At 37.1% G+C, this 15,186-nt stretch overlaps 1 protein-coding gene across 3 annotated transcripts in view; it reads left to right on the forward strand.

Annotated features, from left to right (window-relative positions):
* ATAD2B (ATPase family AAA domain containing 2B) overlaps positions 1–15,186 on the forward strand; it is a 168,031-nt gene that overhangs the window by 45,135 nt on the left and 107,710 nt on the right. For all 3 annotated transcript variants that reach the window (XM_045447596.1, XM_045447595.1, XM_045447597.1), the window contains exon 9: positions 13,081–13,179. In XM_045447596.1, coding sequence (XP_045303552.1) covers positions 13,081–13,179 — 99 coding nt within the window. The remainder of the gene's footprint in view (positions 1–13,080; positions 13,180–15,186) is intronic.

Here is a 15,186-nt window from a genome sequence, read left to right on the forward strand (position 1 = left end):
AATAAATAAAAAAAAGTTAAAAAAAAAAAAAAGAATAAAAATAAAGTTTATTTCTGAGAGAGAGGGAGAGACAAAGGGAGAGGCAGAGAGAGAGGGAGAGAAGCTCCCAAGCAGGCCCTGTGCTGTTCACTCAGAGCCCAGGGCAGGGCTCAAACTCATGCACCTTGAGACCATGACCACCTGGGCGGAAATCAGGAGTCAGACATTCAATCGACTGAGCCACCTACCTGCCTGCCTCCCGGCCAATTTAAGGTATTTAATTAGATAAGTTTTGACAGATGTGTATTGTTGTGATTTCACTGTTGCAATCAGGATGTAGAACATTTACATTGTCCTCAAAAGTTTTATGTCCTTTTTCAGTTGGACCCTAGGCAAGCACTGATCTTCTTTTTGTTACTGTATATTTGTTTCCATTTTCTAGAGTTTTGTTATATAGTATGTACTCTTCTGCCTTCACTCAGCGTAATGATTTTTGAGATTCATCCATGTTGTTATGTATGTCAGCAGATTATTCCTTTTTATTGCTGAGGAGTATTCATTGTATAGACATACCAAATGTGTCATTTCTTGATGGAAATTTGGGTTTTTCTTGTTTTTGACTATTGTGCATAAGGCAGCTGTGAATATTTGTGTGTAAATCTTTGTGTGGATATAGGTTTTAATTCTCTTGGGTAAATAGCTATGAGTGGAATGTGTAGGTCTTAATGATAGGTGATGTTTAACTTTTTAAGAAATTACCAGTCTTCAAAATTTTTGTAACCATTTTACAGTTTCACTAGCAGTATGTTTGAGTTCCATTTGCTTCATAGCCTCGTCAACACTTGGTGTAATTTTAACCATTTTTTTAAGTCTATCTGTTTTGGGAGAGAGAGTGAATGGGAGAGGAGTAGAGAGAGAGAGGGAGAGAGAGAATCCTGATCTCTGCCCTGAGAGTCCTTGAAGCCACAAACCATGAGATTATGGCTTGAACTGAAACCAAGAGTTCGTCGCTCAACCAGTTCAGCCCCAACCAGATGCCTCAATTTTCGCCATTCTGATAATATATACTAGTATCTCATTTTAGTTTTTACTTCGCTGTTCCTGAGTCTTTAACCATGTTAAGCATCATTTTATTTACTTATTGGCCATTTTTATATCTTATTTGTAAAGTTGGTGTTTAAATCTTTTGCCATCTTAAAATCAAGTTGTTTGCCTTCTTACTGAGTTTGAAGTGTTTTTATTACTTATTTATTTATTTATTTATTTTAATGTTTATTTATTTATTTTTAAATGACAGTGCAAGTCTTTCTTTTTTTTAATTTTTTTTTTTTAACGTTTATTTATTTTTGACACAGAGAGAGACAGAGCATGAACAGGGGAGGGTCAGAGAGAGGGAGACACAGAATCTGAAACAGGCTCCAGGCTCTGAGCTGTCAGCACAGAGCCCGACGAGGGGCTCGAACTCACGGACCGCGAGATCATGACCTGAGCCGAAGTCGGCTGCTTAACCGACTGAGCCACACAGGCGCCCCATAATGTTTATTTATTTTTGAGAGAGAGACAGAGCATGAGTGGGGGAAGGGCAGAGAGAGAGGGAGACACAGAATAAGAAGCAGGCTCCAGGCTCCGAGCTGTCAGCACAGAGCACGACGTGGGGCTTGAACTCGGGAACCGCGAGATCAGGACTTAAGCCCAAGTCGGATGCTTAACTGACTAAGCCACCCAGGTGCCCCAAGTTTCAAGAGTTTTTAAAATATATTCTAGACATAAATGTTTTGTTACATATATGTTTTGCGAGTGTTTCCTTTGTCCTTTGACTTGACATCTGTTCTCATAATGATGTGTTTTAAAGGGCAAATGTTTAAAATGTTTTTTAAATGAATTTTTAATTTTGGAACAATTTTAGCTTTGCAGAAAAGTTGTGAAGGTAATATAGAGGTTCCCTTATACCACTTACCCAATTTTTGTCGTTGTTAACATGTTGTGGCATGTTTGTTAAAACTAAGAACTGACATTGGTACATGACTACTTGCCAACCTCCAAAATTTATTTGGATTTTAATAATGTTCTTTTTCTTTCCTTTCTTTAAATTTATTAAATGTTTATTTTGAGAGAGAGTGCGTGAGCACGCGCAAGCAGGAAAGGGGCAGAGAGAGAGAATCCCAAGCAGGCTCTGTGCCGACAGTGCAGAGCCCAATATGAGGCTTTACCCTACGAACTGTGAGGTCATGACCTGAGCTGAAATCAAGAGTCGGATTCTTAACCAACTGATCCACCCAGGTGCCCCATTAATGTTCTTTTTCTGCTGCAGAATTGAATTCAGGGTACCATATTGCATTTAGTGTTAATGCCTCCATAGTCTCTGGTCTGTGACAGTTTTTCTGTCTTCCTTTCCTTGTTTTTCATGATCTTGATAATCTTGAGGAATCCTGTCTCTGTATCTTGTGGAACGTCCCGCCAAGTTGTCTAATCATGTTTTCCTCTTTATTAGACTGGGGTTGGGGATTTTTGGAAAGATAGAAAACAGTTCATCTTGTATCACATCAAGGGGAAGCGTATCCATATGACATCACTGATAATGTTAAGTTAACCTTTATCACTTGGTTACAGTCATGCTTGCCACATTTCTCCACTGTAAAGGTACGATTTTTCCATTTCCATAGTCTGTACTTTATGTAAAGAGCCACTGAGTCTAACACACCTTCAAGGAAAGGTAGTGGTTTGAGAATTAAAGCTCCATCTCCTAGAGGGGGGAGTATCTACCTATATTACTTGAAATTCTTTTGTAAGACATTAGCATCCTCCTATTAAAAAATATTTGTTCAATCATTTATATCAGTATGGATGCATGCATATTTATTTTATGCTTTGGGTTATAATGTAATCCTGCGTTATTTTGTTATTCAAATTGTACCTGCTTTAGCTGTTGGAAGCCTTTTCAGGTTGTCTCCTCTGTCCAGTTTACATGCCTCCCTTCTTTTGTTTTTTGAGTACTTCTTTATTTCCTGTCATTACAACATGTGCTAGGCTCATTGTGTATATTCCATGCCCCAGCTCTAGGATAAGCCATCTCACTAAGGAGCCCTGTTTCCTTTTATTGGGGAATAATATTTAGAAGCCAAGATCTAGACACTGTGTATGTTTGTTGGTACAAGGCCTCTCAGATAGCTAGTATAGTGTATGTATATACACTCACCTCTGGATGCAGGCACATTTATAATTGTTTCTGTATCCATCTGTATCTATGTTAAGCTAAAGATTAGTTTGTACTGAAGTTGGCTACTCTAATCCAGTATCAAAGTGTTTGTTCTAACCTTTCTCCTTTATCTTGTAACTTTCAGACGTTGAGAAACCTGACTCCCACTATCTACTGTCCATCTCTTACTGGTTTCAAATTTTTATGAAGATCAGAATATCCATTTTTCTTTTATAGTTTGTGCTTTTTGAAACTTTCTTCCACCATAAGATTACAAAGGTTTTTATCCCATGTGTTTTACTAGAGGTTTTATAGTTTTAGCTTTGTGTATTATAGGAGGTAAAAGTTGTGGTTCTTTTTATGTACATGAATATCCAATATCTCAACATCACTTTTTGATGAAAAAGATGCCTCACTGAATTGGCTTGGTACTTCTGTCAAAAATATATTTTCTATATACATGTAGGTCTGGTTCTGGATTTTGTTCTACTTATCAAGCATTACCACATTGTCTTGATTTCTTTTGCTTTATAGTACATCTTGAAATCAGGTACTGTAAGTCCTTTAACTTTAGTCATCTTTTTAAAGATTACTTTGTATATCCTAGGTCCTTTGCATTTTCATTTAAATGTGATAATCAACTTGTTAATTTCTTTCTTTTTTCTTTTTTTTAAGTAATCTCTATGTGCAATTTGGGGCTCAAGGTCATGACTCCAAGGTCAAGAGGTACACACTCCTCTGACTTAGCCAGGCTTCCCTGTTAATTTTTTTTTCTTTTTCTTTCTCTTTTTCTTTTTCTTTTTCTTTTTCTTTTTCTTTTTCTTTTTCTTTTTCTTTCTCTTTTTCTTTTTCTTTTTTTTTTTTTTAAAGTTTATTTATTTTGAGAGAGCATGAGTGCTTGTGCATGAGTCGGGGAGGGGCAGAGAGAGAGAGAGGAGAGAGAGAATCCCAAGCAGGCTCTGCACTGTCAGCACAGAACCTGATGTGGGGCTCGATCTCATGAACCAGGAGATAAGTGATATGAGCCGAAACCAAGAGTTGGATGTCTAAATGCTTAAGCGACTGAGCCACCCAGGTGCCTGCTCCTCTTAGTTTCTTTCTTTCTTTTTTAAGTTTATTTATTTAGAAAGAATGAGTTGGGGAGGGACAGAGAGAGAAGGGGCAGAGGATCTGAAGTGGGCTCTGTGCTGACAGCAGAGACCCCAACTCGGGGCTTGAACTCACCAGCTGAGCCATAAGATCATGACCTGAGCCAAAGTCGGATGCTTAACTGACTGAGCCACCTAAGGCACCCCCTGTTAGTTTCTATGGTAAAAGCCTTCTGGGATTTTGTTTGGACTATAGTGAAGCTGTAGGTCAATATGGGGAGAATCAATATTGTAATAATATTTAGCCTGCCAATTCATGAACATGGTATATCATTTCATTTAAGTCTTTTGAAATTTCTCTTAGCAATGATTTGTAGTTTATAGTGTAGAGGTTTTTTCTGTATCTTAAATTTATTTTTAAGTATTTTATGTTTAATGATTCAATGGAATTACTTTTAAAAACTACCTTCTAGGCTGGCTCAGTCAGAAAAGTATGAGACTTTTTTTTTTTTTTTCAAGTTTATTTATTCTTGAGAGAGAGAGAGCATGCATGCAAACTGGAGAGACAGACACACACACACACACACACACACACAATCTGAAATAGGCTTCAGGCTCTGAGCTGTCAGCACAGAGCCCAGTGTGGGGCTCAAACTCTGAATGGTGAGATCATGAGCTGAGCCAAAGTTGGATGCCCAACCAACTGAGCTACCCAGGTGCCCCAGAAGAGTATGTGACTCTTGATCTTGGGGTTATGAGTTCAAGCTCCATGTTGGGTGTAGAGATTACTTAAATGAATAAATAAAAACTTAAAAAAAAAAAAACACTCTGGGAGTGCCTGGGTGTCTCAGTCAGTTAAGCAACTGACTTTTGATTCCAGTTCAGGTCATGATCTCATGGTTTATTAATTTGAGCCCTGTGGTGGGGCTCTTTGCTGACAGTGTGGAGCCTGCTTGGGATTCTCTCTCTCTTCCTCTCTCTCTTGCTGACAGTGTGGAGGCTGCTTGGGATTCTCTCTCTCCCTCTCTTTCTTCACCCCCTCTCTCTTTTTCTCTCTCTCTCTCAAAAATAATAACAATTAAAAAAATACTGTGTAAAAAAACTACTTTCTAATTGTTTACTACTAAGATTTAAAAACAGAATTGTTTTGTCTGTTAACTTGGTATCCTGTGACCTTGCCAAATTTTGTTATTCTAGTAGTTGTTTTGTATGTTACTGAATATTTTCTACATAAACCATATCATCTGCAAATTGAGGCAGTTTCAATCTTTGTGAGTTTTCTTTCCTTATTGTTTCGCTAGGATCCTTGGTACAGTGGTAAAAAGAAGTTGTGAGAGTGGGGTATGTGTTGTACTTGATTTTTAGGGAAACGTTGACTATTTCTCCAGTAATTAGACTGTTGAAGGTTGTTTTTTGTTTGTTTTGTTTTTGATGCTCCTTTCTAATTGAATAAATTTCCCTCAATTCCTGTTTTATTGTGAGCTTTTACATAATAGGTTGAATTTTGGTAAATGATTTGTGTTCTTCTAATTGGTCATATTTCTCTTTTATTGTTAATGTGGTGAATTATATTGATTATATTCTCTGGATAAACTTTTTTTTGGTCATGATATATGCTTTTATTGTTTGCTGGATATAATTTGCTAATGTTCTCAGGATTTTTTTTTTTTTTTTTTTGGTTTCTGTTTGCAAAAGGTGTCGGGTTGTAATTTTCTCTTTTTGTAATGTCCTTGGGGGTTTTGGTGTTAGTTATGCTGGTATCATTAATGGTTTAGGAGGTATATCTCTCTTTTGCTTTCTGAAAGGGTTTGTGTAAGATTGGTGTTACTTCCTCCTTAAATTAAAAAAAATTAAAAAAAAATTCCTTTTTTTTTTTTAGACAGAGAGAGACAGAGCACAAACGGGGGAGGGGCAGAGAGAGGAGACACAGAATCCAAAGCAGGCTCCAGGCTCTGAGCTGTCAGCACAGAGCCCGATGCGGGCTCAAACTCACAAACCGTGGGATCATGACCTGAGCCGAAGTCAGACGCTCAGCTGACTGAGCACCCAGGCACACCCCCCCAAATTTTTTTTAATGTTTATTTATTTTTGAGAGAGAGAGACAGATAGACAGAGCATGAATGGGGGAGGGCAGAGACAGAGGTAGACACAAAATCTGAAGCAGGCTCCAGGCTCTGAGCTGTCAGCACAGAGCCCAATGCAGGGCCTGAACCCGTGAACCACGAGATCATGACCTGAGCCAAAGTTGTACGCTCAACCGACTGAGCCACTCAGGTGCCTCTCCTCCTTAAATGTTTGATAGAATTCAGCAATGGGGAAGTATCTTGGGGAAGATTCTTTGAGATTTTGCATAGATCTTTTTTGCTTTTCATCCATTAGTTTTAGTGGATCTTGCCTTGTAGAGAGGTTTTTGATAATTCAGATAGAATTTCACTATGTGGTTCTTTTGTTGTGTTTTGTATTTATTTTTGTACATAATTCTGGTTTTATTTAGGAAGGCATTTTATAGTGGTTAAATTTTTATAATGGCCTCATCTTTTTTGTTAGTAGTAATTAGTTTCTTATTCTGAACATCGTCTTCCCCTGAGCAAGGGTCTATTTCTGTCTATTCCCTTATCTTTTCTACTGTCCATTTTCAATTTTACTCTTTCTTTTCAGAGTTTACCATTGTCCTCTTACATAAACTTTTTTTAATTTTAAGTTTTTATTTTAATTCCAGTTAGCTAACATACAATGTTATAGAAGTTTCAGGTGTACAATATAGTGATTCAACACTTCCATACATCACCTTGTGCTCATCACAGCAAGTGCACTCCTTAATCCCCATCACCTATTTAACCCATCCCCTAAAACACCTCCCCTCTGATAACCATCAGTTCTCTATAGTTAAGAGTCTTTTCTTACTTTTTTTCTCTCTCTCCCTCTCTCTTATTTTTCCCCCTTTGCTTGTTTGTTTTGTTTATTAAATTTCACATTTGAATGAAATCGTATGCATTTGTCTCTCACTGACTTCACTTAGCAATATACTCTCTAGCTTCATCCATGTCATTGCAAATGGCAAGATTTCATTGTTTTTTTATGGCTGAATAATATTCCAATGTATATATATACCACATCTTCTTTGTTAATTGATGGACATTTGGGCTCTTTCCATATCTTGGCTATTGTAAATAATGTTGCGACAAAGATAGGGGTCTCTTTATCCCTTTGAATTAATTTTCTTGTGTTCTTTGGGTAAATACTTAGTAGGGTGATTGCTGGATCATAAGGTAGTGTTATTTTTAGCTTTTCGAGGAACCTCCATACTGTTTTCCATGGGGGCTGCACCAGTTTGAATTGCCACCAACAGTACACAAGGGGTCCTGTTTTTCCATATCCTCGAAATCTACATTTTTGAGAAGTTTTATTTGTAAGTTTTAATGATAACCCTGACTTTCTTGCTGTTAAAATTGAAGTATTTGGCTTACTTACCTTATTTGACATCTTTGTCTTTGCCTCCCATTTTTTTTTTTTTTTTTTTTTTTTTTTTTTGTACAGTGCCATGGATGTTCTCCTGTCACCTTATTTTGTTGCTTTAGTTTTAGAACTATAGGTAAATATATTGTGCTTACAGCCAGCCTATCCTTGTTGCTGCATTTTCCTATTCGTATCTTCATTAGCTGACATTTGCGCCGTAGCAGTTTTTATGCTTCATGGTCTCAGTATTTCTTAAGTTCTTGCATGTTCTAAACTGTTTGTAGTCTTCATACTTGAAGGACAGTTTGGCTCAGTATAAATATTTTGGCTTGTATATACACGCTTGTCTTGAGTATCTTGAATGTATTTTATTGTTATTGACATTCAATGCCGCTATGTTGAAACTATGTTGAAATTTGAGGGTAAAATTTTTTTTTCCCTTTATAAGTCTGTTTGCCCTTTTGGGTGGCTACCCAAGGATTTTTTATCTTAAAAGACCAATAACTTGATTAGTAGCATGTGTTTTGTAAGTGATCATCATCTTGAGTCATTTTTGTCTGTTACATATTTTGCCTTTTCAAGTGAGTAATAACCAAATTTTTAATTTCAGTATGTTTTCCTGAATTATATTTTCAAATGTTTGCTCTTTCCTATTATTCTGATTTTTTATTTGAAGATTTCAGTTATTCCCATGTTGAATTTTTCTTTTTTATATCCATCATTTTCTCTGCTTTCCTTTTTAAATTTTTGTTACATTTTGTTGGCTGTTTTCAATTCTCTAGATCCTTTTAGGTATTTTCTAGCTTTTTATAACTAATGTATTCAGTTTATCTTTATTTCTTTGTCGAGTGTTTTCCCTATGTATTTTGAAGTTTCAGTAGCTTAGAGTTTTGTCTTCTCCTGTTTTCTTATGGTGTCTTCAGTTCTTATATTTTTGCTCTATAGTTCGGCTTCATGGGTATTATTGCTTGATAACATTTTGAAAGTTTATGGTGAAGTTATTCCTACTTTTCCCATGAACTGTGAGATCATGACTTGAGCTGAAATCAAGAGTCGGACTCTCAACCGACTGAGCCACCCAAGGCGCCCTTGATTCATCACCTTTAAACGGTGTTTTCTGATCTTCCTCATTCTCATATAGTGATAGCACTAATCTTAATTCTTCTTTAGTCACATGAAATTTGAATCATTATACTTGAATGTCTATTTTTGTTTTAACTATAAATAGTGCCTTTTCACTCCTACTTTTTTTTCCCTACTATTTTGTAGTCTGAGTTTGTTTGCTTAATGTATGATGAATACATTTCTTGGTCATTAAATATTCTATAAGGTCATTTTCATGACTTCATATCATTTTTATTTATATTGATAATATACCTAATTCCAAATTATTAGACAATAATATTATTATTATTTATTTAGGTATTTATTTTTTACATTTATTTATTTTTGTGAGAGAGAGACAGAACACAAGTGGGGTAGGGGCAGAGAGAGAATGAGACACAAAATCCGAAACAGGCTTCAGGCTCTGAGCTGTCAGCACAGAGCCCAACGTGGGGCTCGAACTCACAAACCGTGAGATCATGACCTGAGTCGAAGTCGGACACTTAAGCGACTGAGCCACCTAGGCGCCCCAGATTATTATTTTTTAATTACAGTATAGTAAACATCCGTTAGTTTCAGGTGTACACTGTAATGATTCGATAATTCTCTGTATGACTCAGTCTTCATCAAGATAAGTGTACTTTTAGGGTGCCTGGGTGGCTCAGTCAGTTGAGCATCTGACTCTTGACTTTAGAAGGTGTTGTGATCTCGGTTTGTGAGATCCAAGCCCTGTGTTGGGCTCTGCACTGAGAGTGTGGAGCCAGCTTGGGATTCAGTCTCTCTCTTTCTCTGCCCACTCCCCCCACCCCTGCTTTGCTCTCTTTCTGTCTCTCAAAATACGTAAGCAAACTTTAAAAAGTAAAGGTAAGTGTACTCTTAGTCCCCTTCACCCATTTCACTCATCCCCCCACCCACCTTTCCTCTGGTACCCATCAGTTTGTTCTCTGTAGTTAAGAGTCTGTTTTTTGGTTTATCTCTTTTTTTCTTTCTTTATTTGTTTTCTCTCTTAAATTCCACATAGTTCACTCCTTACTTTTAAGATTAGGACACAAACATCCACTTCCTTCCATTCTACTCCTTCTATCTTTTTATATTATCAGGACTGATAACATTTATATTTTTCCGTGACAGTTATTAAGTCTTGATTAATTTGCAGGTTAATCCTGAAAGGTCAAAAATCTTGAAATCCTGAAAAGTCAAAAACCAATGAGTAGTTTTTACCTTTCTATGAATAATGACAGTGTTTTCCACTGTAGAGTTAAGTAAGGTGCTAGGATTAAATTTCCTTCTTGGTGGATCTTTTTTCACTAACTGGCCACTCAGTGGGAAATAACTCCTGTATTATTAAATGTATTCATTCATTCAATGATACATATTGCTGCCTTCTCTACTCACCAAGGGTCATTCAAAGCACTGGATGTTAAGAAGTTAGAAGTGTAAAAATCCCTGTTTTCTTGGAGCTTACATTTGAATGAAGATAAACTAATGGATATGTAAAATACTTAGTATGTCAGATGGTGACAAATGCTTGGAAGAAAATAGAGCAGTGAGGGGGAACATTGAGTTCACGGGATAGGGATAGGCGTGGAGGAGATTGTATCACTTTCTGCAGAGCCTGACAGGAACATAATGTATGCAGGGCTTCTTGTAGTGATTTGTATATGTGGGGAAAAAGGACCCACTGAATTTATCTCCTGATGGTCTTCAAAAATTTCAAGAGTTTTGTTTTTTTTTTGTTTTTTGTTTTTTGTTTTTTAAACATTCAGGTAGTTTAACAGTTTTCTAAATTTCTGATGATGTGAAAACATTCATATTCTTTTTGTCAAATGACCTCTCCCCTAGTGTCATCTTCCTGTTCCACTTCAGAGGGATTGTTTTCTAGGCCTGCTGCAAAGTGAATATGCTAAAAGTTAATACTGTTTTCATGAGTTGGATCCATTGTTTACTAGATCCCATGTGTTTTTTTCTTTATCATTTCATTTTGTAGGAATGTAATCTCAATAATTTACTAAAAGAATGTGTAGAAAGTAAATTTTGTATCTTTGTTATCTTAAAATGCCTTTTATTTTGATAGCTGGCCAATGGTTTTGTGAATTAAGACAACTCTAAATCCAATACGCTTCCCTTAAACCTTTGAAGTTCTTCACTGATATCTATATCTATATCTATATCTATATATCTCTCTATCTCTATCTCTATCTCTATATCTATGTCTCCACACACAGACACATATATATATCTCCTCTTTGATGTATTGTTGCTGATGAGAAGTCAGTCTGGTTTATTTTGTTGTTTCTTTGTAGATGCACATGTATATGTATATGTATCTTTCTAGGTATCTTAGAGATGTCATCAACTATTTTAAGGATATAGTATTCGTTAAATATTATTTTGTTGAGAATGAATTTACCTTGATACATTTTTTAATTCTTCCATAGTAGTTCGGATTATAAGTCATTTTTTTCTTCAAAACTTCTTTATACATTTTATAAGAAATTCAGATAGGATGTATCTTAATTGGGAAGTAATTTCTCTCTCTGTAAGCCAGTGTATTATTTTCTTTAGTGTCTGGATTGTTTCTGATTATTTGGGAAAAGAAAAATAAGAGAAAAAGCCAAACTTTCTTTTCCAGTGAGATTCTAATGTAATTTTTAAATCATTGATAGATATTCCCTTAATAGGGACGCAAATTAAATTTGTTGCTTGACTCCATTCCTGCACAACCCTATTTGAAAAATTATAGACTCCTTCCTTCTTTTTCCTTTGTAGAAGTTGGCATGTTTATACTTCATTAGATATAAACTAGATGAGCTGAAGGACCTTAGTAATATTTGCTGAATAAATGTACTGTAATTCTATAAGTAAATCTACTGATCTAATTAATTATAGATATGATGCTTACAATGTGATTTATTATTTTTTGTTGTTTCAACTTTTTATTTAAATTCTAGTTAGTTAACATACAGTGTAATATTGGTTTCATGAGTAGACATTAGTAGTGAGTCACTTACAGAAAATACCAGGTGCTCATCACAAGTGCCCTCCTTGCTATCCATCACCCGTTTAATCCATTCCCCACCCATCTCCCCTCCAGCAGTCCTAGGTTTAGTCTCTATAGCTAACAGTCTCTACAATGTGTTTTTTTTATTTTTTGAGAGACAGAGAGCATGTGCATGTGGGTGCATTTTAGTGGGGGAGGGGTGGGGAGAGAAGGAGAGAGAGATTCTTTATTTTTTTAATTAAAAAACTTTTTTAAAATTTACATCCAAATTAGTTAGCATATAGTGCAACAATGATTTCAGGAGTAGATTCCTTAGTGCCCCTTACCCATTTAGCCCATCCCCCCCTCCCACCACCCCTCCAGTAACCCTCAGTTCTCCATATTTATGAGTCTCTTCTGTTTTGTCCCCCTCCCTGTTTCTATATTATTTTTGTTTCCCTTCCCTTATGTTCATCTGTTTTGTCTCTTAAGGTCCTCATATGAATGAAGTCATATGATTTTTGTCTTTCTCTGACTAATTTCACTTAGCATAATACCCTCCAGTTCCATCCACGTAGTTGCAACTGGCAAGATTTCATTCTTTTTGATTGCTGAGTAATACTCCATTGTGTATATATCCCACATCTTCTTTATCCATTCATCCATTGATGGACTTTTGGGCCCTTTCCATACTTTGTCTATTGTTGATAGTGCTGCTATAAACATGGGGGTGCATGTGTCCCTTCGAAACAGCACACCTGTATCCCGTGGATAAATGCCTAGTAGTGCAATTGCTGGGTCGTAGGGTAGTTCTATTTTTCATTTTCTGAGGAACTTCCATACTGTTTTCCAGAGTGGCTGTACCAGCTTGCATTCCCAGGAGAGAGAGAATTTTAAGCAGGCCCTATGCCTAGCATGGAGTCCCACAAGGGGATTGATTTCACGACTGAGATTATGACCTGGACTGAAATTAATAGTTGGACACTTAACCAGCTGAGTCACCCATGTGCCCTTCTACAACGTGATTTTTTTTTTTAAGTTCATTTATTTTTGAGGGAGAGAGAGGCAGAGAGGGAGAGAGAATCCCAAGCTGGCTTGGCGCTGTCAGTGCAAATCCTGATGTGGGGCTTGAACTCATGAACCATGGGATTATGACATGAGCGAAATCAGAGTTGGACACGTAACCCACTGAGCCACCCAGGCACTCCATGCAATGTGTTTTTAAAAACAATTTGCTGCTGTATAGTGATTTTAAGGATTTTACTCTCTTTAAATAGGAGAAAGAAGCACGCCATTCATAGTAGTGACACAACTTCTTCTGATGAAGAACGCTTTGAAAGAAGGAAATCAAAGAGCATGGCGAGAGCAAGAAACAGGTTAGTAAATTTTTTTATTGTTATATCCATGGTAGAAAAAAGGAAGAGGAGTTATTTTTATTTATTTTTTTAAGTAGGCTCCATGCCCATCGTAGGACTTGAACTTACTACCTTAGGAACAAGAGTCATATGGTCTAGTTACTGAACCAGCCAGATGCCCCAAGAACAGTTATTTTATTTATTAAAAAATTTTTTTTCTAACATTTGTTTATTTTTGAGAGAGAGAGAGAGAGGGGGGGAGACAGAATGTGAGTGGGGGAGGCGTGGAGAGAGAGAGGAAGACACAGAATCTGAAGCAGGCTTCGGGCTCTGAGCTGTCAGCACAGAGCCCAACATGGGACTTGAATCCACAAACTGCAATATCATGACCTGAGCCGAAGTCGGATGCTCAGCCAACTAAGCCACCGAGGTGCCCTTGAACAGTTATTTTTTGAATGGGATTCTTATCTATACCAGTATTTTGCTAACACCTATATTCAGTACATATTCTCTCTTCTCTCTTCTCTCTTCTCTTCTCTTCTCTTCTCTTCTCTTCTCTTCTCATTTATTTATTTATAATCTTTTTCTTTTAAGTTTATTTATTTTGAGAGAGAGAGAGAACAAGCTGGGGAGGGGCAGAGAGAAAGAGAAACACAATCCCAAGCAGGCTCTGTGCCATTAGTGTAGAGCCTGATGCAAGGCTCAAACTCACAGACTGTGAGATCATGACCTGAGCTAAGGTCATGACTTAACTGACTGTGCCACCCAGGCACCCTACTACATATTTTAGACCAGATTAAGGCACTGATTTGGTTTTTACTTACTAATTTTTAAAAACAATTTTTACTTATTTTTGAGAGAGTAAGAGAGAGAGTGTGAGTGGGGGAGGGGCAGAGAGAGAGGGAGACACGATTCCTAAGCAGGCTCCAGGCTCTGAGCTGTTAGCAGTGAGCCTGACGCAGGGCCCAAACTCACAAACCATGAGATCATGACCTGAGCCGAAGTCAGATGCTTAAGTGCATGAGCCACCCAGGCACCCCTACTTAGTAATTCTTAAAATAGATGTCTAACCTTGGGAGAACTTCTCATAAATTATTTACTATGTAACTACTCAGTGAATGTACAGGAAGGTAAAGGAGGAAGACCCAAAGGGAAGCAGCCAACCCCTCTGGTAGTCTTTTCTTTGGTACCTCTCCTCTAATCCAAATCCATTTAATAAGCCTGATTTTGTATAATTTTTTTATTAAAATTTAAAAAAATATTCATTTTTTTTGGGAGAGAGAGAACATGAGCATGAGTGTGGGAGGGGTGGAGAGAGAGGGAAACAATCCAAAGCAGGCTCCAGGCTCTGAGCTGTCAACACAGCCCAACATGGGGCTCAAACCCATGAACTATGAGATCATTATCTGAGCCAAAGTCAGACACTTAACCAACTCAGCCACCCCTAATGAGGTTGATTTTATTAGATGCTACAATGATTACGGCGCTCAGAGTGAGATTTGGTTTCTAATAGAATCATCTCAGGAGCCCTGGATTTTATTGTAAAATTTGTTTTGTTTCATCGAGTGCCATCTGGTGGTCTTTCCCTAACTAGGGTAAATGACTGGTTACTACATGGTTCACTAAAACCTCAAGAATGTTCGCTGTGGGGCACCTGGGTGGCTTAGTTGGTTAGGCGTCTGACTCCAGCTCAGGTCATGATCTCGAGGTTCATGAGTTTGAGTCCTGCCTTCGTATCTGTGCTGATCCATCAGAGCCTGGAGCCTGCTTCAGATTCTGTATCTCCCTCTCTCTCTGCCTCTCCCCTGCTTGTGTGTGCGTGTGCGCTCTCTCTCTCCCTCTCCTCTCTTTCTCTCAAAAATAAATAAAAACATTTAAAAAAATGAAAAAAGAATTTTCACTGGGTGAAAACCAGTATTTTGTCTAATAAGTAATTAGAACATCAAATTATAATTTATTCTTTAAAATTTGAGTCAATTTTCTAGCTTATACTACTAGAGATAAATTATATTTAGAAAATGTACATTT

Source organism: Leopardus geoffroyi, chromosome A3 (assembly GCF_018350155.1).
Source record: "Leopardus geoffroyi isolate Oge1 chromosome A3, O.geoffroyi_Oge1_pat1.0, whole genome shotgun sequence".
Classification (NCBI taxonomy): Eukaryota; Metazoa; Chordata; class Mammalia; order Carnivora; family Felidae; genus Leopardus; species Leopardus geoffroyi.